The sequence below is a fragment of the Malus sylvestris genome, chromosome 15 (assembly GCF_916048215.2).
Source record: "Malus sylvestris chromosome 15, drMalSylv7.2, whole genome shotgun sequence".
Lineage (NCBI taxonomy): Eukaryota > Viridiplantae > Streptophyta > Magnoliopsida > Rosales > Rosaceae > Malus > Malus sylvestris.
The window spans coordinates 18,321,049-18,345,546 of record NC_062274.1 but is presented as its reverse complement, the minus strand read 5'-3'; the positions used below and the strand labels follow the sequence as shown (position 1 = coordinate 18,345,546).

At 37.7% G+C, this 24,498-nt stretch overlaps 5 protein-coding genes across 7 annotated transcripts; 1 reads left to right on the top strand and 4 right to left on the bottom strand.

Moving 5' to 3' along the window:
• Window positions 1-49: 49 nt before the first annotated feature.
• LOC126605136 (protein FAR1-RELATED SEQUENCE 5-like) lies at window positions 50-3,156 on the top strand. Of its 2 annotated transcripts, XM_050272503.1 has the most exons (3): window positions 50-2,253; window positions 2,392-2,721; window positions 2,977-3,156. In XM_050272503.1, the coding sequence occupies exons 1-3, from the start codon at window positions 511-513 to the stop codon at window positions 3,142-3,144; spliced, it is 2,241 nt and encodes a 746-aa protein (XP_050128460.1). In that variant the 5' UTR covers window positions 50-510; the 3' UTR covers window positions 3,145-3,156. The 2 variants fall into 2 exon arrangements, with proteins under 2 accessions (XP_050128460.1, XP_050128458.1); XM_050272501.1 differs by having other exon boundaries at window positions 50-2,721.
• Window positions 3,157-3,658: 502 nt separating this feature from the next.
• Window positions 3,659-7,093, bottom strand: LOC126605141 (diacylglycerol O-acyltransferase 2D-like). The gene is made up of 9 exons (XM_050272508.1): window positions 6,638-7,093; window positions 6,454-6,528; window positions 6,104-6,189; window positions 5,766-5,872; window positions 5,489-5,644; window positions 5,254-5,340; window positions 4,869-4,966; window positions 4,481-4,568; window positions 3,659-3,920 (listed from the first exon to the last, which is right to left on the bottom strand). Exons 1-9 carry the CDS (start codon window positions 6,814-6,816, stop codon window positions 3,819-3,821), a joined length of 978 nt encoding a protein of 325 aa, XP_050128465.1. The 5' UTR covers window positions 6,817-7,093; the 3' UTR covers window positions 3,659-3,818.
• A 3,722-nt stretch (window positions 7,094-10,815) lies between these two features.
• On the bottom strand, window positions 10,816-11,849 carry LOC126605146 (uncharacterized). Its single transcript, XM_050272512.1, has 3 exons — window positions 11,575-11,849; window positions 11,310-11,480; window positions 10,816-11,206 (listed from the first exon to the last, which is right to left on the bottom strand). Exons 1-3 carry the CDS (start codon window positions 11,707-11,709, stop codon window positions 11,009-11,011), a joined length of 504 nt encoding a protein of 167 aa, XP_050128469.1. The 5' UTR covers window positions 11,710-11,849; the 3' UTR covers window positions 10,816-11,008.
• Window positions 11,850-14,089: 2,240 nt separating this feature from the next.
• Window positions 14,090-15,309, bottom strand: LOC126605142 (vacuolar iron transporter homolog 4-like). The gene has a single exon (XM_050272509.1). The coding sequence runs from the start codon at window positions 15,030-15,032 to the stop codon at window positions 14,235-14,237; it is 798 nt and encodes a 265-aa protein (XP_050128466.1). The 5' UTR covers window positions 15,033-15,309; the 3' UTR covers window positions 14,090-14,234.
• A 130-nt stretch (window positions 15,310-15,439) lies between these two features.
• Window positions 15,440-18,146, bottom strand: LOC126605144 (uncharacterized). Of its 2 annotated transcripts, none has more exons than XM_050272510.1 (5): window positions 18,054-18,146; window positions 16,611-17,015; window positions 16,410-16,526; window positions 16,106-16,184; window positions 15,440-15,676 (listed from the first exon to the last, which is right to left on the bottom strand). In XM_050272510.1, the coding sequence occupies exons 2-4, from the start codon at window positions 16,977-16,979 to the stop codon at window positions 16,107-16,109; spliced, it is 564 nt and encodes a 187-aa protein (XP_050128467.1). In that variant the 5' UTR covers window positions 16,980-17,015; window positions 18,054-18,146; the 3' UTR covers window positions 15,440-15,676; window position 16,106. The 2 variants fall into 2 exon arrangements, with proteins under 2 accessions (XP_050128467.1, XP_050128468.1); XM_050272511.1 differs by lacking the exon at window positions 15,440-15,676 and adding an exon at window positions 15,747-15,908.
• Between the last annotated feature and the right edge of the window lie 6,352 nt (window positions 18,147-24,498).

Here is a 24,498-nt window from a genome sequence, read left to right as displayed (position 1 = left end):
ATAATATAATATTGACTCATAGCACGGCTTTCTTGCCGAGTGTGAAAAGGGTTTTAGGGCAGGATCCAACGGCACGAGACGTGGTAATCCCTGATACTCCTCCACGTTTCGTCAAGTACCAAATCATCTGCCCTAAACCCCCGCCACACTCCACCACTCCCCCTCCCCTCCCCCCTCTCTTTCTCTCTTACCCACTCTGTTCGTCACTGCTCTGCACGTTCAATTCACGCGCCGTCTCGCTCCTCCGCACTCCCAGGCGCTGCCAAAACATCTCCAGAGTGAAGATTTTTGTACCCATTTGCAATTCCTCCTCCTTCCTGCTCAAATGGATCGCCTCCAAGGTTCTAGCTTTCCCTCTAAAATCCAAAATGCCATCAAAATTATGCTTTTTTTATTTTTTATTTTCCCATTTGCCCAATTTTGTTCGTTGTAATTTATGATTGAATTGGTGATTTATAGCATTTTGGTTTTAATTTAAGCAAGAGAATAAAAAAAATTCCATGTGAAAAAATGGAGTTTGAACCGTTGAGCTTGGGCAATGATGATGTTCTTGAATTCGACATGATGGGTCTGGGTTACATTGACCAATCTGTTGACCATGATGACCTCCTTCATGATTCTCCTGCCACTGCTATTCCCACTCCTACTGGTTCCGATGTTGTCAGTAGTGTTGCTGTTTTGGAGCATTACATCCCGGAAGGAGACAGTAGCCTTGAACCCTGTGAGGGGATGGAATTCGAATCTGAGGAGGCTGCCAAGGCCTTTTACAATTCCTATGCTCGCCGCATTGGCTTCAGCACTCGTGTCAGCATGTCTCGTCGCTCCAGGCGCGATGGCGCCATCATTCAGCGGTCTTTTGTTTGTGCCAAGGAGGGATTTCGTGTCAACAAGAATGGGAAGTCTGGGTCTGACTGCGAAGGGCGGGCCAAGCGCCCCCGAGCAGAGACCCGAGTTGGTTGTAAGGCCATGTTGGTAATAAAGATTCACGACTCTGGGAGATGGGTTGTGTCTGCTTTTGTTAAGGAGCATAACCATGAGCTGGTTCCACCTGATAAGGTGCACTCCCTTCGCTCTCATCGTCATGTCTCGGGTTCTGCAAAGTCTTTGATTGATACCTTGCAGGGTGCTGGGATTGGCCCCAGAGGAATTATGTCTGCCCTCGTCAAAGAATATGGTGGAATTAGGAATGTTGGCTTCACGGAGCGTGACTGCAGGAATTACATGAGGAGTTGTAAGCAAAGGACCCTTGGAGGCGACACTCAGCTGCTCTTGGATTACTTGAAGGACAGGCAAGCTAAGGACCCGGCATTCTTCTTTGCTGTGCAGGGAGATGAAGATCAGTGCATGGGCAATTTCTTCTGGGTTGATCATAAGGCAAGGAATGACTATACTTACTTCGGTGACACTGTTACCTTTGACACAACTTACAGGTCTAACCGCTATCGGTTGCCTTTTGCACCTTTCACAGGGGTTAACCATCATGGACAGCCTGTGTTTTTTGGCTGTGCCCTCCTGATAAATGAATCTGAGGCATCGTTTCTTTGGCTTTTCAAAACATGGCTCATGGCAATGTCTGGCCAACCTCCACTGTCAATTACGACTGATCATGATCGGGTGATTACCATGGCCATTACCCATATTTTCCCTGAGACTCGACACCGCTTCTGCAAGTGGCACATATTTAAAGAATGCCAAGAGAAGTTGTCCTCTGTGCTTTGTGAGCATTCCAACTTTGAAGCAGAGCTTCATAAATGTGTCAACCTGAGTGAATCAATTGAAGAGTTTGAGTCTTGTTGGCTGTCCCTAATTGGTAAATATGATCTCAGGGAGCATAAATGGCTCCAATCGATGTATGCTGATCGGCAGCAGTGGGTCCCTGTGTACCTGAGAGGCACCTTCTTTGCAGAAATGTCAGTAACACAGTGCAGTGATAGCATGAACTCTTATTTTGATGGATATGTCAATGCATCAACAACTCTACAGCTGTTTGTTAAGCAGTATGAGAAAGCTGTTGAAAGTCGGTATGAGAAAGAAGTGAGGGCAGATTATGATACTATAAACACTGCTCCGGTTCTTAAGACCCCTTCGCCCATGGAGAAACAGGCAGCTGGGCTTTACACGAGGAAATTGTTTACGAAATTTCAAGAGGAGTTGGTTGAGACGTTAACATTTTTGGCAACGAAGGTTGAGGACGAGGAGGTAGGATCCATTTATCAAGTTGCTAAATTTGGGGAAAGTCATAAAGCTTATACGGTTAGATTTAACGTTCATGAGATGAAAGCATTTTGTAGTTGCCAGATGTTTGAGTTTTCTGGCCTTCTTTGCGCACACATCTTGACAGTTTTTAGGGTGACAAATGTTCTCACTCTGCCATCTCATTTCATTTTGAAGCGTTGGACGAGGAATGCCAAGAGTGGTGTCATATTGGAGGAACATGCCGGCGATTTGCTGAGTAAGTCACAAGAATCTCTAACAGTACGGTACAATAATCTGCGTCACGAGGCACTTAAATATGTTGACGAAGGGATTACGACTGCTGAAATTTATAATGTGGCAATGGACGCCCTTCAAGTGGCTGCAAATAAAGTTGCCACTGAAATGCAGAACGGCAGGAGAGCGGCCACAACTAATACAGCTGGAAGAGAAGATGGGTTTCGTTTGGGAAATCAATCAAACAATACCTTCGGTGATCATAAACGGGGTTTTGAAACTCTATCCGCGGTCAGTTTCCTTCTGTAACCACATGAAACCTCTTACCTATATGATAACATTAGGGCTTTATTGTCTGTTGAAGTAGTTGGGGAGGGATAGTTGGCAAGATATCATGAGTACCGGAGACGTGGAAATTTGGGTGCACATGCTTATCTTGCGGGATACATCTGTTACGTTTTCATCCTTCGATTATTTGACATCTGGTATATGGTTTTGCAAATGCTGAGTTGATGGTTAATTTTGCGATTCAATTCGATTTTGCAGGATCACCAGGACAAGAAAATGCAGAAACTAGAGCGTCAACTCGAGCGTGCACGACGGAAATGTGAATGGTATAGAGCTAACTTGCTTTCGGTTTTGAAAGATATTGAGGAGCAAAAGTTAGAGCTCTCTGTTAAAGTTGAAAACATTAAGTTGAGAATGAAAGAGTAGTGTTCAATGTTCTCTCTGCAACCCCCCCCCCCCCCTTCCCTCTCTCTCTCTATCCCCGGCGCGCCTAGATATTATAATTATGGTTAAAACCATGCACTGGTTATTCCATTTTACGTATTTTAGTACCATACAATAATTTTTGCGCGAGTGAGCAATTAGGATCAATGTCACATCAAGTAGGGACGAGTGGGACAAACAATTAATTGAAAAATGGAGTAAGTGTCTTCACTACGGGCTTCGACCCTATATAAACTACTAAATTGATTAATAAAGTATGAATTAATTTAGAGCTTAATTTACAAGCATAAATATGCCACTTTCTGTTGCTCCAGATGAAGGTTTTGACTATCAGCTTTGACTACTAGCTAAGACATCAAGAGCGATTCTACAATCTGACTTTATAGTTAATACAACGTGTTATCGCTAAATTTCCCAGAAAATGAAAAGAAAAAAAGAAGGAAAACTAACGAAAAGTTCTCAAAAACTCTAATTTTAATCAAAAGGACAAAATAAATATGTAAGTGAATAGTATTAGGAACGATTTTTCAAGGTAAAAATGCCCTTAATGTTAAAAGTACTAGAAGTGTTTCATTAAGAATTCCCAAAAAAAAAAAAGACCGGAGAAGAGGGAGCTGCATGTATAGGTGTACATAACTAGAGTACGTACGATCTGTTCAAAGAATTTTCAATTGGAGATCAGCGTGTCCAACCCGTGCCTTGTGCCGTTCGAAAAGATCCTGCAGTGCTGCGACAAACTGACCGTGCACTTCATTCACCTGTAAAAAGAAAATAGAAGCATGAACTCCGACATTTTAGCCATCACGGTCTAGTAGGCTACAAAATTTTCGAACTTAAATATATAAAACTCCGTGGAGCTGCAGCAGCCAGTGACTCCCATCACCCCGTAAACTTCAGTTCATGGATTTCGCTGATGGGATGGAACTAAATCTATATCCAATAGGCTTTTGAATACATTAATAGCTCTTGACATGGGAGGAGTTCCTCAAGTCAACGAGTAATATATGCTATGGCTCTGTAGAAGATGCGATATTTCACTCGAATGGAGTTTCAATTGCAAAAGAAACCAAAGATGGAGATGGATGTGGTATGGAATAGGCATCGAACATTACAACTTTGGTTTTGAGAGACGTCTTGTTTTTTAAGGCAAGATGAGATGCATTAAATCAAGCATGATGCATGTGGAAGATGAAGTTCGGGGCAACAGAAAGAGTGCTAAAAAGTAAGTTGGATACTGTCCAAGCACAGTTTTCCCATGATTGAATGTTCAGAGAGAACTAAACACATACGTTATGCTCAGTTTTGGTGGAATCCATACCTCTTCCATGCTGGGTTGTGGAGTCTTCTTGACATCAATTGGTTTTCCGACCACCACGTGCATTGGATGACTGTACGGTACAGGACTTCTGCATTCGAGAAGCATGATATGAACAATTAACAGTTGCCAAAAACCACAGCGTTGCTAATATTCAAAAATCACAAATGTACAAATATACATAACTAAATCCTTGTTTGGTTAGAAAAATAAACGAATCCTTCAATAGTAATATAACTTCTTCTCACTCTAATGGGAAACTTTTTCACCGGAATAGTTTTTCCTTCTGAGATTTTACAGACATACTTTCCAAAGCTAATTGCAAAGATAGAAGTTCTACAATTGCTATTAAGACGACAACAATATAGTATCTTAAACTCAAAATGCATACCCAAATAATCCCCAGAAGAAAACTGGGGTGAACTTGATAACTCTAGCAAACTTCAAAATCAATTCCCCACTTGGTTTCCACCACTTGTAAACATTTGACTGCAACATGGATGGATCAATAGAAAAGAAATGGGAATATCATTCCATCGTTAGATGAAGCAGATGCATTAGAGATGAGAAAAGTATAATCAACAATCCCAATAAATGATGTGGTTTCACATAGAAATTGCAACGAACTAATCTTAATAGCTAGAAAACTGTTGACATCAATACATGTTTGGACCAGAAAAGCCAGCACACAGATGCAAAACAGATACCACGTGACTGGGTAGTAGATGACTTAATAGGTGGAAAAACTAGATTGAAAATGCCAAAAATGGCGATACCTGACCAAAGCAGAAAACTGGAACCAGGGGATTACCCAGCTCCATGGCTATGCGAACAAATCCTCTTCTCGACTTGAGGAATGCTATCTACAAAGTAAGAACGGATTAGCAATTAGAAACGGAATTACAATTGAGAAAACAGACACCAGCTGATTGTCAGATTAGTGCATATAGCAACAGATGACTAGATGAAAAAGTAGAGCAAAAGCACAAGAAAGATTTTATAGATGTAAACCTCAGTGCCATGCTCCATATAAAATGTCTCCTGCACTCCACCAGGCACAATGATACAACTATAACCAGCAGATAAGTGGGAGATAAAATTACTCCTTGTGGCCGGTGTAAGACCCAGCCATGTCCATATATGTCTCAGGAATGGTGTGTAGAACACCTAAACATAATTCCCAACACAGAATCAGCAAAAGTATAGAATATAGATAAGAAACTGTAGGGAAAAAGGTTGAGACATGAATTGAAGAAAGAGTAGTGCCAACTAAGCGAAGATGTCTTACCGCGCTACTCGCAAGGACCTTAATTTTGGGGAGAGGCAAGAACCCAGTAAGGTCAGCAAGTGCAACAACACCAATTGGCAAAACCGAATGTGGTTCATAACCAAAGACTGCATCAACCACAGATAGCCAAAATGCCACTCCTATTATTAATTCATCACAGCTTCTAACGTGATATAAATACATTGGGAAACATGCAAAATTTTGACCAGTCACAAACTTTAACTCAAAAATAGAACTAGAGGGACACTAAACCGTGGTTTATGTCCATTTAGTGTACTTGGGTTCTATTTTTTATTAAAAGTTTGTAACCGGTTCTACTTCGATAAAAGAGGAGATACCATAAGAGCGATTAGGATCGAAGGCATTGATGTCCTCTGCGTACAGAGTCACGGGAAAATAAGCACAGGCATGCTTACATATGTACCTGAAAATCCAATCGAAACTAACATAAATTACTTGTATACTTGTCAGTTCCGCTTTGTGCAGGACGTCTCGTCTTTAACTAATCCGATACTATAAATAAAAAGCCTAAGCTCTCCATGATGATTCTACACCCTAAAACCATCAACGTCACTAAATATGATCAACTTTGAAGTTAATAAATTGCGCAAATGACGTCCTGCACGGAGAACCTCTCAAAAACTAGCAATCCAATTCCCAAAGAGCCCGAAAAGGGTGCAACTTTTACCTGGAAAGTGATCTTCCTAGTTTGCTCTTATCATCAACTGGGATGATCATAAACAATACAAGCAACCCAAGTACACTGAAAAATTTCAAAATTTTCACCAAAAAAATCAATAAATTAATGACAAAAAAAATAAAAAACCAAATTAGGGGAGAAAAAAAAAAGGCTGAGAAAGATGAACACTTACAGAAGGGCCTTGGAAAACGGAAGGAAGAAGATTGTGAAGAGAACCAGAGCCGCGTTGAAATGGATTGTACCCAGCCAAATACCCAGAGCCAGAACCATGTGCAAAACATTTGACCCGAATATTTCTCTGCCTTTGAAAACCGCCATTTTCTGAGATTCTTCCTCCTTCATCTCCATCATTTCTGCTTCTGCAACTTCTTCTTCTTGTCCTTGGGAGCAATTTAATCCGACCCAACAACTTAAATTGCTAATAAAGATGGAAACTTGGGTGGTTTCGAGAAGATCTGGTCACTGTTGAGTAGCATCGGTGTCAGCTGTCACCGTCCCAGCCCCCTTCTCTCAATGTTTCTGGGTCTTTCTCTGTTAAGCGCATCATTGTATCACTTTCCATCGGTGAGGCGTATAAAAGACCAAGAAAGTGGGCAAAACAAACTCGTCCACCAATTATTTATTTAACAAATTTGGTACAACCGTCTCCACCCGACGACAATGTTTCATGTTTACCGCTGCACTTAAATAATACAGTGTCATGTTCTACACGACGTTTTTGGTACAAATTGAATTTATGATTTTTCATTTAGAGTAATATTATTAAACTGTATTACTAAGTAGTAAATTTTATTTTTATTTTTAACCATGATGCAATTTCGTCGTTGAAACCAGCACTTATTTTCGTTTAGTCATTTGATTATTGTTCCAAACATTTATATATTTTTTATCCAAAAATTGTGTTGGTATTTATTTGATCATAATTATAAAACACTAAATGATTTTTAATTTTAGTAAGTTTTTACAAGATGATCTTTCAAAGAATATATGATAAATAAATAAATTGGATAATGTAATACATGATCGGGTAGACGAATTGAGTACTTAACACTTTTATAAAAAGTGAGGGTTTTTTTTTTTTTTTATAGTGCATTTTTGCTGAGCACATTTAAGTGGTAGTGATGCACATCACTTTATTAATTACTGTTAGATGAGTTTAAATCTTGAAATTTGTAGTAGATAAATTAAATCAAAATCATCCAATGATAATCAATGAAGCAGTGAGCATTACCATCATTTATGGATGATGAGCAAAATAATTCCACTTTTGGTTTACTTTCTTTATCTTCTTTATTGAATTTAGGGGTGTGTGAATTTTTTTTACTTTCCACACACGTCTTTTAATTTCAGTCGTCGAATTTTGAATTAAAGAAAATCAAAAGCTAAGTTAACAATGAATTTGTGAGAACCCAAAATAAATGTGTGAATAGCACTACATTTGGATTAAATTTCAAAATGGCGTGAGTGATATGCCTATGTTAGTACTATAGTAAGAAAAATGTTAATAATATCATTAACTATAATTCATTACCAACCTTAGCCGAGATCCAACTTTCCATTCAAATTCTGTCATTTTTGCCTACGTGCGATTGGTTAAATTTGAGAGAATTTGAATTAAAATTTCTATTTAGACTAGTTTAATCACATAATTATTATATTGAGATTTTTTTCTTTAACTACAGACCTAACATACAACTTACAAGACATGAAGTTCTTAAAGCAAACAGGGAATTTGATGCAAAGCCGAGTGCAACATTGTTCTTGAATTCATACAGTCGATCTCATTTATTATGATAAAATTTTAGGATGGTGTTATCCATATACCTATTTTTACCTTCCATACATCTCTTGGTAATTTATATAATTTGATATTATTCAATTCATTTAATCCAACGGCCAGAAAGTGAGAAGAAAGTGAGAAGAGCGTGTGAATATCACTACCCAAACTTTATTGTTGTTGATGGTGGTCAAGTACATACCTAACACGTTACCACACCAGAAAGATACTTTATGCAAATGGATAATGTTCTTTACACATTCATGTTTATTTTTCATATATCCTTGTTAACATTTGGTTAATGACTGTTTTTTTAATTTATTCGATCTAATGATGTAAAATTAATAAATTAAAAAAAATGTTAATAAGTAAAAATAAATGTATGAATAACATCACCTATTGAAATTAGTCTTTTTCCTAAACATGACAAACATGCAGTCGACCAAAGCTTAACCAACTTTTCACGACTGTACCAAATTCCCAACGGCAGTAACGACTACTATTCAACGAAAGACCATAGTTTTGCTTCACCCGCACGGAACGTCCATTTTTCACATGTCATACTGAAGGTGTGTTTGCTTCTGAAATTAGGCCAGTAGAAGATGCAATTTACCACGCATTAATTACACGTGAACAACAACCAGTAGTGATCAGAGAGCGGTTACATATATTGTCGGAAAGGCTCGCATGGAAGGGCTCTAGTTGTCCAAAGGTAATGTGAATCCTTCGATTTCTGGGCCGTTGGCTATCAACGGTCCATATCAAACTCCCTTTTTCTAGCAATCTTTTGAAATTGAACTAATAGTTCATATTCGTTTTTGTCAAATTCAACGGTAAAAAAATATTCAACGGCTAAAAAAAATTCAAGGGCAAAATAATAAAATACATGTTTGGTGTGTGTAATGAAGTTTGGTTGGTTGGTGTGTACAATGAAGCTTGGTTTGTTGAGTAGTGACTAGTAATTTTGGAAATTTTGCTGGAATTTAATTCTTTTTATGTTAAAACATTCGTAAAATTAAATTAAGATAACATAACTCAAAGTTACCAAAAAAAATCATACTGAAAAAAATATTGGGTTAAATTCATTCCAAAACAATTTAATACATTTTAGGTCTTGGAATTTAGGTCATGAGTAGGGCCCCAAAATTTTTTAACGTGATACAATACCTATAGGTTATATATGTTGTTGTGCACTAGTATAACAAAGTTTTCTCTTAGCACAAGTGGTGTTTCTTTGTTCAGTTTCATGTGAGATTTGTGGGTTCAAATCCCGTCACCGCCTCCAATCTTGGTGTTTTGTCTTTTAGGTGATCATAACCAGACTTATTTTCTATTGGTACTTCTCTTCAAATTAAAAACCTTCTATATATTGTTACATAAAATTATATGCCAATGTGATTTACATCTCAAAATTAGAGTGTTAGATACAAATTTAGAAGTGGCGGACAATTGGACATTGATTGGGAGAAGTATATAAACAGTATAAGAAGTTTCTGGCAACGGCGAACATTCGGTGGTGGCAGCTGATCAATTGGTACATGCAAAAAGTTTAAGGTTTCGTGACCCTATTACGTTTTGGTATCTAATTTGGTTTGTATTGACTTTTTGGTTGAATTCCTTGCTTGGTGGAAAGATTTTTTTTTATTACCGAGTTAATTAGGATTTGGATTTACTTCCAATTAGGATTAGGATTGTCATTGTAGCCAAAGTCCTATGCATTATAAATAGGACCTTAGGGGTTAGTTTATTTTGTATGCCGTCACCATTAATGTAGAGAGTTTTCTCTCTTTTAGTTTTTGGAGTGGAGGTCACCGTTTGAAGTCATAAGTGTGGCAAATTCATAGCTTTGGGAGAGACTTCTCCGTTTATTTTGGATCCTCTACTTATTTGGTTTAGAATTTGTAAGTTGTGGAATTTGCGTTGTGAGAGTTAAAAACTCTTTTGTAATCTCAATTTGTTTTGTGAGATTTTTCTTCATGCTTTGCCCATGCACGTTGGCTTTACACCGAATCACATAAATCTCTAATCTTCTTTTGAGATTGTTTGTTTTAACTTTCGCCTGTAACTTTGATATTTGATACTTTGTTAGAATTTACTTACATATACACATAAAAGTACAACACATGTAATGTAACCGGCAAACTCTTAATTTAGCGGCCACGAAGTAAAGAGATTAGAGGAAATTGATGAAGAGAGGGGGAATTAGGGAGAAGATAAAGGCCCGAGAAACTTCCTATCGCACATCTGGCTCCTGCTTTAACTCACTTTTCAATGTTAGAAGATGTCCCAATTTCGAACGGCTACTCTCACCCCCAATTGGTTGAAAAAAAAAATTCAATATAAGGCCATCTCTTTATCCCACCCCCATTTAGTATTGTCCTCTATTTTCTATTCATATTCTAGGATGTGTGATTGTAAGTGATAATTTTTTGATATTTTCTATAAATATTTTTCTTATTGTTTGGGGATAAATTGTAGGGTGCACTTTCGTCCACGACTATTGTGGCATCTGGATACATACATAATATAGGTTGTCCATTATCTTATATTTAATTAAACTAAACAAAAAATAATTGCACACGAAATCAATTATTATCTTAATCCTGTTTATCAACAAAAACTTGTGGCAGTGGTCATCTTATATTTATTTAAACTAAAAAAAGAAAAAATTGTACACGAAATCAATTATTATCGTGATGGATTAACATGTGGCATCGACAATTAATTAATTAATGCAGAAAATAATTTTTCAGGATGATTAATTAATTAACATCCCATTCTCCTCCATCTAAACCATTCTCTCATCTGAATAATGGAAGCAACATTTTTCTTTCTTCTGCCCTTCTTGCAACAATTTGGCTTCCTCACATATGCTTCTGAAGATCCTTGCCCAATTTCCTCAGATGCTTCAATTGTGAAGCAGCTTGAACTTGATGCATTTTCCACATCCATCTCATGGCTTATCTAAATTGGGGAGGATGAAAAATATTTCAAAGATATTACTAAATTCATAGCGAAAAAAAAAGATTTGAAAAAAATCTACCAAAAAATATTCATTCATGGTTACCTGCAAAACACGCTTCTCAAGCATAGCTACTCTCTCCATCAGTGTGCCTTTGTGATGTGCTTCTTCAATTGCAGATGACAAAGTCTTACACTGATCATCTTCTGGTTCCAAGGAGGTAGGACAAGAAGAATGCTTGGCTGATAGGCAATGCTTGTGTTCCAAGAACTGCAGCTGTAAATCATGGAGATGGTGCATCTATGAGCATATGCGCAAGCTCATAAAATAAAACTATCAATGGGAAAAATAAAATGAAGAGACATTTTACCAAACGATCGAGACGATCCAGTCTTTGGAGAATCGGCATTGGTAGACTGATTTCTTCTTTTCCATTTTTATCCATGATCGAGATGTGGACGTAACTACATTGACTAAAGTATAAACAAATAGCAGATTCAAGCATGCATTTTTTTTTTGTAGCTAAATTGTAAAAGTATAACGTTTTTCAAGAAATTTGGGCTTATAATTCTGAAACTTTTAAGAGCATGGACAACGCTTCCATTTTAGAAGCAGCTTTTAAGTGCAACCACCTTGCCATACTTTCACTACTACAAGTTTTCTTCTAGAAATACATATTTTTTATTTATTTATTCTTATCTCATCATCTCTTATCTTCACAAGATTTTGCTTTCAATATATCTCTTTCCAATCTCTCTTCCTTGTCAGAAGTGATGGGTTGGCGCTTAACTCCAAGAGCCTGTACTCCAAGAGCCTGTTTGGTTGGCTGAATGAAATTGGATTTTATGGATAAGATTGAATTGGCAGAGATCGATTAAGTTTTGTAAGACATAACTTGTAATTTAGGTGTAAGAATATGTTATATAACCTATTCTATTGTAGATTTATAATTCATCTTGTCTAACTCACATTTTGATACAACAAACAATGGACTGTCCATTTTAATTGGTCATAAAGGCTTCTTTAGAAGTGCTTTTAAAATTGTTGAAAATGGTGAAAAAATTTCTTAAACCAATCTTTAGTTAAAATATAAGTGAATTATGGAAAAAAAAACACTTTAAATGTTTTTGGAATCCAAAAACATTTTTTTTCTAAAAGCAGTTTCCATTATTTTAAAAGCACGTCCAAACGAGGCATAAATCTCTGATTATATTCTATTTACATAATTGTGTTTAGTCCTATTACGATTACATGCATTTAATATAAACTGCAAGAAAGGAATACGTTCTCTCTAACTCTAACTAATATATGATTATACTCACGTCTACAGATTGCTCGTGGTTTTGTATATTCAATCTTGCATAATTTTCCCGAGATGGAGAAGATTAATATAAGAAATATTATTCTTATTTTATGGTTTGATCAAGAAATTCCCTCGAGATTTGATGATTATTTCTTAAATGCATAAACAATGTCCTTGGAAAGTGAATATGGCTTTGTTTCACATGCACGGATCCGCTGTCGTTTTCCTTGGCGCATAATCAAATCTTTGCGGCAGCTTTGACATTATTTAGTTGCGCAAGGCCATGCTAATGTTATATGTATATTGTTCATTTTATCGGATGTTCTTAAAAAGGCAGTTCACAATTATATTGAGTTTTTTCGAGTAAGTTTTTCATATAATTCAAACTTGTTACATCTTGCACGAGTTTATGCATGCATATTAAGCTATAATTAGGCTTATAAATATTTTTTTTAATTATTAAGAAGATGAAAAAGATTTAAAACTATTACAATAATTTAGGAAGGAGAAATTCCGAACTCTGAACAGCTGGATGAAAACTCAACACCCTATTTACTGGGATATTAGGTCACATGTGAGGCTTAGAGCAAGTCCACCCCTAAAGACTTTACGCCAGCACCCATCTCATTTATCCACTCAAGTGAATAGTAATAGACCCCAATAAACAGTAATAGGTCAAAACATCTCCACTCCTAACAAAAAATAGCCAAGTCAATTTTATTAAAATATTATTATTTTTTATTATAAAATAATAAAAAATAATAATCTGACAGATTGTACATCAAAGCACGCCAACCCACCACCACCTTCATCATCACCATGAGCTCTCTCTCCCTCTCCTTCCCTCTCTCTCCAAAAATGCTCCTTAGACCAGAGCATGCCAACCCCGCACCCCCCCATCTCCACCCTCCATCAAATCCCCACCTCCTCTTCACTCTCTGCTTCTTCTCCACCACCCACCGCCCTCTGCGGTCTACCCACCCCAAACTGGTTAATATCGGCACGTGGGCTCGCCAGCTCCAAATCCACCGCCTCTGGACCTATGCCCTGACCTTCAGCTGCATCGTCGGATTTGATGTTATCGTCCTCAACAGCTTCCAAGACCAGCTCGTCCTCAACAACAAGTTTTGGGTCGGCGACCTTGTCCTTGAAGGTAGCGTCGTCCAGCCGTCTTCCTCATCGGAGATGGAGTTCGTCATCACCGATTTCATATCATGACGTCAGCCTGACGTCATATAGGTCGGTCCCAAGGTTTGTCAATTTTGGGCTGGCCTGGAGACTAGCTTGGGCTGGGTGCCAGGCAATCCCGTGGGCTGGAGTGGGTTGACAGGTCCCAGCCTGGTTTTTTGATTGGGTGCTGGGCTATTCCACCTCCGGTGGACTTGCTCTTATAAATGGAATGATTTCTTGTAATTAGGTTCATTGTTTACAAGATTTCATCACTAAACTTGTTACATCGCTTATTCGCTTAATAAACAATACCCACCTGGAATTGTTTAAGAAATTTTTTTATTTGTTCTATAATTTATTCTAAACTTGGTTACATTCATGAAAATTGTATTTTGTAATTTAACAAGAAAAAAAAGTTCAACCTCCATTTTCTATAAAAATCTGGACTTGCACAATAGAAACTTAACTACAACTAAGATGCCGAAAGTTCTTCACGACTAGCACAATAATATATGCATAAATATATATTATGTAGTAAATTCTGGATACAGAAACTATCAGTCCTTTTCATTGGGACTTTCCTTTTCAAAAGGGGTGAGCAAGGCATAAGTGATTGCCATTGCTATCCAACCTCCAACTAAAACCCTAACAGCAGATGGCATCGCCGGGGAGCCGCCCATACGAGCTCCCACGCAGCCAAAGAGAGCCAGAGCTAGTGAAGCCACTACCACAACCACCGCCATTCTTATAGTATTTTGAGGAATAAACATGGCTGAGAGTAAAGGCACAAGTGAGCCACACAGAAATGCCAAGGCTGATGCAGCTGCTGCCTTGTGTGGACTTGGCAAAGACTCCTTCCCTTCCCTAATTTGTGTGATCTCAATGGCAGTAATCTTCCTCGTTTTCTCCGGCTGCTCCGGCGGCTTGGATGCTGAATTTCCACATGGGAGTCCTGTTGAAGGAGTCAGTTCAACTGAAATGGTTAGGTTAGATTGTTCTTTCATCTCTTTCTTACCCGTCTCAGTTTTGAAACCGCCCTGTCTTAAAAGAGAAGTCCTTTCAATATCTCTTTGTGTTGATACCGAAACAAACTCCCCCACAGCCATGCTGCAAGCTCCTGCAACAGCTCCCGCTATGCCGGATAAGACCATCGTCCCACGATCTTCCTTCGCTGCCCCGACACCAAGCATCAAGGACGTGGTTGACAGTAACCCGTCGCTTGCTCCCAGAAGAGCAGCTCTGAGCCACTGAGCTCTCTGCATTTGCTCGGTCCTTGTGTTCGCGTATTTCTCGTCATCAGTTACAGGAAGCTTGTGCTCAACTGGGGTTTCGAGCGTTCGACGAGAAGTATCCATGGGAAAGAGATGGAAAAGTTTTACTGCAGAAATCGGATTTGGGGAGTGTGGCTTCTTCAATTTTCCACAAGCTCGGAGGAACACGTGGTGTTATAAATCAAAAGTCTAGGCTCCCACATTTGATGATTGAGAACGAACAAAAAAACCTAGGTGGTTCCGTTGAAGATGACAAGGAACCCAAACGTTTAAACCTATGATTTTTGTCACATCTCATTGCTTTCTAAGGAAAGATTCTTACCTATGTTGCTACCTTCTCTTCTTTCATTTTATCTGCTGTGTCGTTTTTCATCTCTCCTAAGGTACCAATAACTTATTTTGTTGCATCTTTAAGGATATTCCATACTCTTAAGTGCTCGTTTCAACCGACACGCTCACAAATCGTACTTCTTCTGTTCGACAGCAAAAAATTTCCAAAGAAAAAGTTTTGATAGATCTTTTCATGCTAGGGTATGTGCAGAGGCATCTATACTTTCTCATACATGAGAATATGAGATGCATTTGTCTGAAGGTAACTACAACAAATGATATGTTTCATTGGTAAATTGTGTTCCTATGTCATAAAAAAAAAAAAAAAAATTTCATCTGCAAACACTTATGCTGGTTTCTGCGGATTGCATATGTGGAGCTCACCGAGATATTCAATGCTGAAAACCGAAGAAAAAAGATGAATTAGGTTAAATTCTGAATTTTAAACTTTTATCTATTCAAATGAGATGTCTACAACAGCGATGTGTGATCCGCATAGTTTATTGCACAAGTGTACTGTATGACTGGAATAACTAAAGCCACAGTAACCATCAGATACATCTAACGGTTTATATTATGACAACCAATGGGACAAGATCAGCATATAGAATCATCAGTCATGCCACTTTCCTGGAAAAAATAAAGAAAACTATTGGGGAATTATCGGTATCATCTACCATTGTGAGCTACTTCGGAGCTCTGAGATGGACTGTTTTAAACAAAATCAAATAACTAAGACCATAACATAGGATTAAGAAATAGAATCGAATATTTTTGTAGAGATAAGTCTATATGGTGGTTAATGCATTAAAGGTGCTGTTTCTTACCCTATCGATATCCATCCCTCTTGTCTTGCTCCTCAGCTTCCTTGTTAGCAGTTTGAACAGATTTGAACCACAGGAATGCCTGCATTCAACATCCACGTTACAAAGCCAAGGGGATTGAGTTCATATCATCCACACACACAATCATCCATACCCCAGATTATTGATCCGTTGAAATGAAATTTTCAATGGTTTAGCATAGCACAATAGTTAAAAAGAATGATAGGTTCATGATGGAGGATCAGTAAATGAATAGATCAAACCTTGAAACTGAATTAAGAAGATCAAAAGAAACAGAACAACTTACAGAAGTGGGAATGCCAGTAAATGCAAAAAATCCAAGGACTGGAGCATAAAATATGCTGTCTGAACCCAAGATTCCGAAGACTGGCCTTTCGTTCACATACTCAAAAACAGAACCTATCTGCAATTCAACATTATTTTTCCTGTTATAAACCACATCAAAGGGACATATACAGTTTCAAAAGGACCAGGCGAGGGAGCTTACTGCGGCAATTGCAGTGATCGCTGAGGCGAGTAGATAAACAAAAAAGGGAACCTCAAATCCCTCTTGTGCATCATCTTTCTTGCCTTCATTCTGTGCCCAAGGAGGAGGCTCGTCTGAATCCGGTTTAGCCCACGAGGGGATTTTCTCATCAGACTTGCTTGATTTCGCGGAACCTTTGGTGACAGCAGAAACGGAAAACCTATGAGAGGACTTCCTTGTTAGAAAGCATTGATGCGTTTGATTTGTATTTGAAAGCGTTTGATCCCGGATTCTGTGTCCAGCACCCAAGAACAGTTTGGGTAACGGATTATCATTCATACAGCCATGGTTTACATTAAAATTGCACGCAAACAAGAAGCTTGCAGCCATAGTTTGTTCCTCTTCCTCGTTCTGCTCTTTCTGTTACTGAAGATATTAAAAAGCATAATATAGTTAGCAGCTAAACAATACTAATTCTAAGGCGGTTTTCCAAAAATTAAGATTGCTAAGCTCTTGTGCCATCTTCTCTTTCGGATAACACATAGCGGCTATATATTTTACATGATCAGTAGTCCAAGCTTGTGAGTGACACTAGTAAAACTCAGACCTATGTTCTGCTGTGGTTCTGAGTCTAAGTTTTTGCGGAAGTAGGGATTTCGCACTCCCTTCTACTTTTTTACGGATACAATTGAATATATCAAAGAAGAATCAACGAACAAAAATAAAGAGGAGTGCAGAAGGAGAAATTGGGGGTGTGAAATCACTACTCTTTTGCTAACAAGCTCCACAAATTCAATCAATTTTAGATGACCAAACGACCCAAAAAGGTGGACATTGCCTTTCTAGCTTTACCAAAATTCAAATAACTATGATGAAAATGGAACCAAATGAGTGACTTAGATGCATCTTAATCATTCATTAGATTAGAAGATTATCCATGGAATGATGAGGCCAAATCTTTAATTACACAAAATTCATCAACTGTATTGTTCTTTTCTCCTCAACAATCCGATATTCTAAACTGCTCTAACGTACATCGAAGGGAATTGAACTCAGTGCAAGAGAAATGAGAATTTTTTTTTTCTTTTTTCAGTTAAAAAAGGGGGAAAGATTAGAGCTTTTAATTATTCTATTGACTATAATAAGAGTGGGTTAGTCAGGCCAGTACAAGTACTAAAGAAAGCTTCTTCCCAAGTGACTAAAATCTGAACAGAAAGTCATGCAACTTATGAAGACACGAACTTTTCTGCACTAACGTGAATTTTAGCACATCAAAATTCATTGATTATGTTTACAATTAAGCTGAGCTGAATTTTGAGCAGATGCAAATTGCAATGAATTCAAAACCCAATTGAAATTTCACTAGTGATGATATAATAGAAAGAAAAAATAATAATTACTGAAAGAATTACAGAAAATTAAGAGGAAAATATGAGAGGTGAGGGAGGAGCGTAGAGAGCTTACCTTCTCGCTGGTGTTCTGCTTTATTTGCACCAGGTGCTCTCTCTCTCATTCTTTATTTATTTTTATTTTAATTATCTAGCATGGTCACGTGCCTCCCTCACAATCATGTTTCAATTTTTAATTTTTAATTTTTAATTAGTTGGATTCCTTCTAATTTTCAATCAATAAAATTTAGAGAACTTTAACGAAAAACTTCCGGTACTGTTTACTTTAACGAAAAACCACTTTTTTACACTAAAAAGTCAATCATGGTACTATTCACTTTACCCTTTATTTTGTCCTTATCATTAAAACTCAAAGTTTTCAAGCCATTTTCATTAGTTTTCCTTAAAATTTATTCCCCATTAAGTCAAATCAAATAGATATAATGGATTGTTGGGGTATTTTAATATGTAGACTCAGCAATTTCTGACACAACACAAAGATAACGAGTTTTGGGTCAACACGATAACTTATCAGGTCATTATCGGGTGACCCGTTAAGAACCTGTTAATAACGGGTATACACGCGGGTAACACGTTTCGATCCGTTAAGAAAAAATTTATTTTGATAATTTTAAAGTTTAATTACTAAAAGATTTATTATAAAATACAATAGCCATATTAATATATACAATATATTCTATATTAAATATATAGTTTTGTATTATTATTCTATATAAGTTTAAAAAAAAAAAGTTTTAGTCATTATTTATTTTTATTATGAGAGTTCCTTATTATCATTACTAGGATAAATTTTACTTAACATGTTGTTGTCCAAAATTAAAATAAACTAATATAGTATTTGTATAAGTAAGAACTAAGAAGACATACATACAAGTATGAAAAATGTGAAAGAATATATAAACACTCGTGATTCATCATTATTCCTCCACAAGTACATAATGGTTACACTTACATTATCGTTCAGATTTTTAAAATCCTCCAAACCTTCACGAATAGTGTTTTTTATTTGAGGGCAAAATTAATAAAATTAATAAAAATTATTGTAGAAGTGTAAAAAAATGTAAAAAAAATATACAATCACTCATAGTGACAAACTTTCCAACTTTCATGAAGGGATCAGCTTCGAAATCTAACATTATAATTCATAAACCTTAAATTTATATTTAACCGTCGAATGCCATTTACGCTTTATTCTTCTTACTAAATCTCATTTTTAAAATTTTCTTTTTTGAAACCATAATCATCTGGCGGATGTAAGAAGATGAACGGTTCAGATCTTTGATATCACGTTTTGATATTTACGGTTAATTGAAATATAAGTCGATGTCATGTAGTTTGTAGAAACTTTATAAACATCAAACAATATTTTCACTAACCGTAAAACTCTGAATATAATATCAACGATCCAAACCGTTCATCTTCCTGCATCCTCTAATAGATCAAGTTTTCAAAAAACAAAATCCGAAAAAACAAAATTTGATGAGAACAATGAAGCGTAAATGTAAACAAAAATCAACGGTTAAATTTTGATCTATGATTTATATGATTATAGTGGCGAATTTCGAAGTTAAGCTCTTCATGAAAGTTGTAAAGTTTGTCATTACGAGCATTTATATATTTTTTTCCATATTTTTTTACACTTTTACATTAATTAAAAAACTATTAAAGACTTTAGGTAAGTGAAATATACTTAAAAAGAAAATTGCGTTTTTATATTTTGAATGTGACAATATGATATGTATATACTTATTTAGTATTATGTTTTTCATTTGATTATTTATTGGTTTAAAATATATTTTCCTTAACGGGTAACGGGTAACGGGTCGGGTTATATTACCTGTTAATATTATCGGGACGGGTCATTTTACCCGTTTATTTTAACGGGTATTACACGACACGACCCGTTAAGATATCGGGTATGACACAAAAACGACACGAACACAGAAAACACGACACGAATGCCAGGTCTATTGGTATGGGTCCAAAGTAACTAAAAATTGGACATATTTCAAAAGTCAAAAGTTACTAAAAATTGGACTTATTTCAAAAGTAAGCCTATCAAATTGGATCTATTTCAAATTTTCCTCTTTTTTTTCTTGGGTAAACTGGATATATTAACCAGGCAAAAAATGCCAAAAATACAACGAAAGCCCACACGAGGCAAACAACCAAAAAACAAAGCCGGAAGTGCAAGAGGAGAAAACCCGACAATAAAAGGAACAACAAGTGTCACCCCTTGCACGACCAAACAAAATTAATGTGGGCAAGGTAGACAATCATGGTGAAGTACATGAACAAATGAAGATAGAGGTCGATTGACCCAAGTAAAGTTGCACATCTCCACAGAGCTTCGCGACGCCAAATGGTCAGCCGCCAAGTTGGCTGATCTTGGAACCCAAGACCAGCGACAGTCATGGAAGGAAACACCGAGTTTCTTGTACTGTGTTAAGATTGGAAACGCTTTCCACCTGCCATTTGTGAGCGTACCCATTAAACACAAGATTGAGCTCAATGAATCAGATTCTATAACCACACTGTGGATACCCATGGAATGACCTAACTCACAACCCCTTAAAATGGTGATAGCCTCAGCAGCCGTAGCAGTAGGGGCCTAAATAGGAATTCTTCAAGCAGTAATGAAAGCACCCACATAGTCTCTCGCCACCAACCCAACAAAACCATCATGCGAGGCAGCAACCTAACTCGCATCACATTAATTTTAACGGTGGGATGGCATGACATCTGCCATCTTTCTTGCAGTTGATGAGCACGAGTTCTATGCTTTATACTACCCTGCCTTATAGTATCCGAATGACTAAACAGTTTTGCACTAAAAGCCTTGACTTTGGTTGAGATATCTACCATCACCTGTGAAGGAACTATTGGTTGCTACTAAAAGAGGCAGTAACACCTGGCCTTCCATATATACCAACAAGAAAACACAACCCAAGTGAGAAGTCAGTCCTTATTAGCGATTGAAAGCTCAAAGGCCGTGATAGTGCCCATCAACCAATTCGGCCATGTAGAGATTTTAGCCCTATTAACTATATAATTGAGAATGCCCCCAAACCAAATAATTGCCACCCACAGACAAAGGAGAAAAAAAGTGCTCCACCGATTCCTCATGCGATTTGCAAATGGGACATAGAGGGGAAGAGGTAGAATGACGTTTGTAGAGGGACTGCATAGTGGGTAGGGCATTGTGCATAATTTTCCATATAAAGCACCAGAGCTTAGGAGGGGATTTGAGTTACCAAATGAGTTCACAACCATTCCGGAATGGAAGAAGAGGAGGAGGAGCTGAAATTGGTCTGTGGTAGTGCCTTGGAACGCAGCCAATGGTAACCCGATTTGACTGAATAAGAGCCTGTCTTAGTAAGGGGCTATATTAACCGGTTCGGGAGCTCAGGGTCACCTAGGTGGATTTCCAAGATAGCCACATACTCCTCTGGCGAAATAATCGGTCTTAAGAACTCAATATCCCATTCACCACTTTCATGATTAATTAAAGAAGCTACATTTGTGTTACAACTGACTAGCACTGATGTAGTTAAAGTGGAGTGTCCAACCTGGATGAAAGGCACCCACCGATCACCCCAGACCTGAATGGCCTTCCTACTCATGACTTGCTAGTGAATTGCCCATAATAAAAGATCACGTCTAATAAGTAAACTAGACCATGCCCATGACGTTTGCCCACCCCATTTGGCATCGAAAAAAGAACAGTGGGGGAAATAACGAGTTTTCAATACCTCTGCCCACAGTGAATCCAGCTCGTGGATGAGCATCCAACATAGTTTTACTATGAAAACATCATTAAAATCCATAAAGTTCCAAAACCCAAGCCCTCATTTCGCCTTCGGCAGCCCCAGAGTAGCCTTAAAGACCCAATGAATGTGTTTCCTCTCCATGTCATGTCCTCACCAAACATTGGTAATCAGAGAGTCCATTTCCTTGCAAATAATATCCGAAATTTTGAAAAGATTCATCGGATAAGCTGGAATTGCTTGAACCACCACCTTGATTATAACCTCACGACCTGTCTGTGACAGGGTAGCTTGTTTTCATCGTTGGAGTTTCCCCAAAATCTGCTCCTTTACATAGGTCAAACTTTCCGCTTAGACCTTCCTCACATAGCTGGCACGCCAAGATAAGTTCCGGGATCATTTACTATCGGCATACCCAGGATGCGGCCAAGATCTTCCTACAAGGCGCTCGGGACATTAGCTCCTAAAAAAGCACTAGATTATGAAAATTGATCTGTTGTTCGGATGTTGAACAGTGCTGTTGTATTAGCTTCACTAAATTCTGACAGTTCTCCACCTCAGCTTTTAAAAAGAACAATGTATCATCAACAAAGAAATATGAGAAATAATAGGTCCATGGGGATTAAGTTGAACCCTCGAAATCAATCGCTTATCACACTCTTGCGAAATTAATAAGGAAATGACCTCATTAACAATGAGGAACAAATATAGGGATATGGGATCACCTTGTCGGAGATCACGCGAATGAGCAAACTTCCGACCAAGCTGACCATTCATTGAAATAGCAAAATCAATCGACAAAAGACAACCAAATATCAACTGGCACCACCGCTGATTGAACCCCATCCTATCCATGACTGCTAATAGAAAATCCCATTCAACTCTGTCATAAGCCTTATGCATATCCAATTTAACCCCAAGTTCAAATTTACCTTTTGTTATTTGTATCTTCAGATAATGGAAGATCTCGTGTGCAATGCCAATGTTATCTTGAATCTACCTTTCAGTAACAAAAGCACTCTGTGAACGAGATATCAACTCCGGCAGCAACGGTCGAAGACGATTGGCCAGGACCTTGGATAAAATTTTATAAGAGTAGTTACATAGGCTTATAGGTCGGAACTGGGCAATAGACTCTAGATTTGGAACTTTAGGAATGAGCACAACATGTGTGGAATTGATGCGGTGTAGAGAGGGAGACCCATGCATAAAACCTTGAACTAAACCATTAACATCAGCCATAAGATTATCTTAAAAAGACTGGTAGAAAACACCTTAGAAACCATCGAGGCCTGGGGCTTTTAATTTTCCCATTTGAAAAACAGCGTCTTTATTCTCCTCTGGAGAAACCGGTACAAGGAGTGAGGCATTCATATCCTCCGTCACCTTCAGCTGAATATAATCAAGAATGGTTCCTCACTTTTGATCCTCATCCGACGTAAATAGATATTATGGATTTTGACATCAAACTAAGTATGATTTACCAATTCGTCAAATTAAACTTTCATTATAATACACACTATGATAATCCATTATCATCCATGATTTCTGCACTCCAAAATATGGATCCGATTGCGATTAGTTTATTGTTGATGAATAAGAAAAACTTAAGTATAACCAGCTCTATATTGTTATAAAATTTATAGTTTAAGTGTGATTGTGTAAATTCTAGATTAGATTTGATTCTATTTATTCTTTCCTGAACTTGTATTCCTTGGGGATGAATGATTTATTCTCTCCCTTATTACTATAAATAAAGGCACTACGTAGGGGGGAATAACACATCCTCTGCACAGAATTCTACATAACCCTACAAACACATCTCTCTATCTACCCCCGACCCTCTTTCCCTATAAGATAATATAGGCTACAAAACGTTATCAGCACGTTCCTACACGTTATCAAAACATTCACCATAATGCATGACCCAACTTTATGTTTTTCGAATTTTAGATTCTACATAAATTGTGTATACATTATATCCATAATTATTGAATTATGTGAATTTGATATTGCCATGAATTACATCAAATATATGTCCATGCATTAAATTATTGAATTGAATATGCATGCAATTGAATTTTGTAATATGAAAAAAAAAATTTGGGTTCTTCAAACCCGTGACCTCGAGCAAACATGGAGCATCAAGCTCCATTGAAACCCGACGCCTATGATGTCCAACCCAAAAAACCCAACTCATCTGCAAAGAGACCACGGCCTTACCATGCAATTTTCTGGCAAAATCCGACATGGTGTCGTGATTTTTGAACCAATATCATTGAAATTCCAGAAGAATTCCATCGAATTTGGGTGAAATTATAATTTGAATTTCATGGGTTTTCTTTTTCCTTCCCCTCGATGTCAAGGTACTTCCTTTGTCACTAGGAATTTGTTCGCCGTTGAACCCATGGCCTTGCATCGAGAACCATTTTCCAAAACACGGCCGCCTGAAGCGGCGGCACCAGTCTTCTTCCTCGGCGAGTGCACCCAGCTCTGGCTGGGGTGTTTTCGGCTGAAACCCAAGCCCAAATTGGGCTGGCCCTCCCGGTTTGTGAAAAAAAAGGATTTTTTTGTGACTGGACTCGCATGATGCGGCCCAAGCCATGGCTTGACCCTCAATGTGACACTAGCCCGTAGAGTTATAGTGTCTCTACGTCTGCGTCACACTAGATTCCAGCCCGAAGTTGGAACACCGGTATACTGCACCCTCAAAGCACTGGAGTGCGCCTCCTA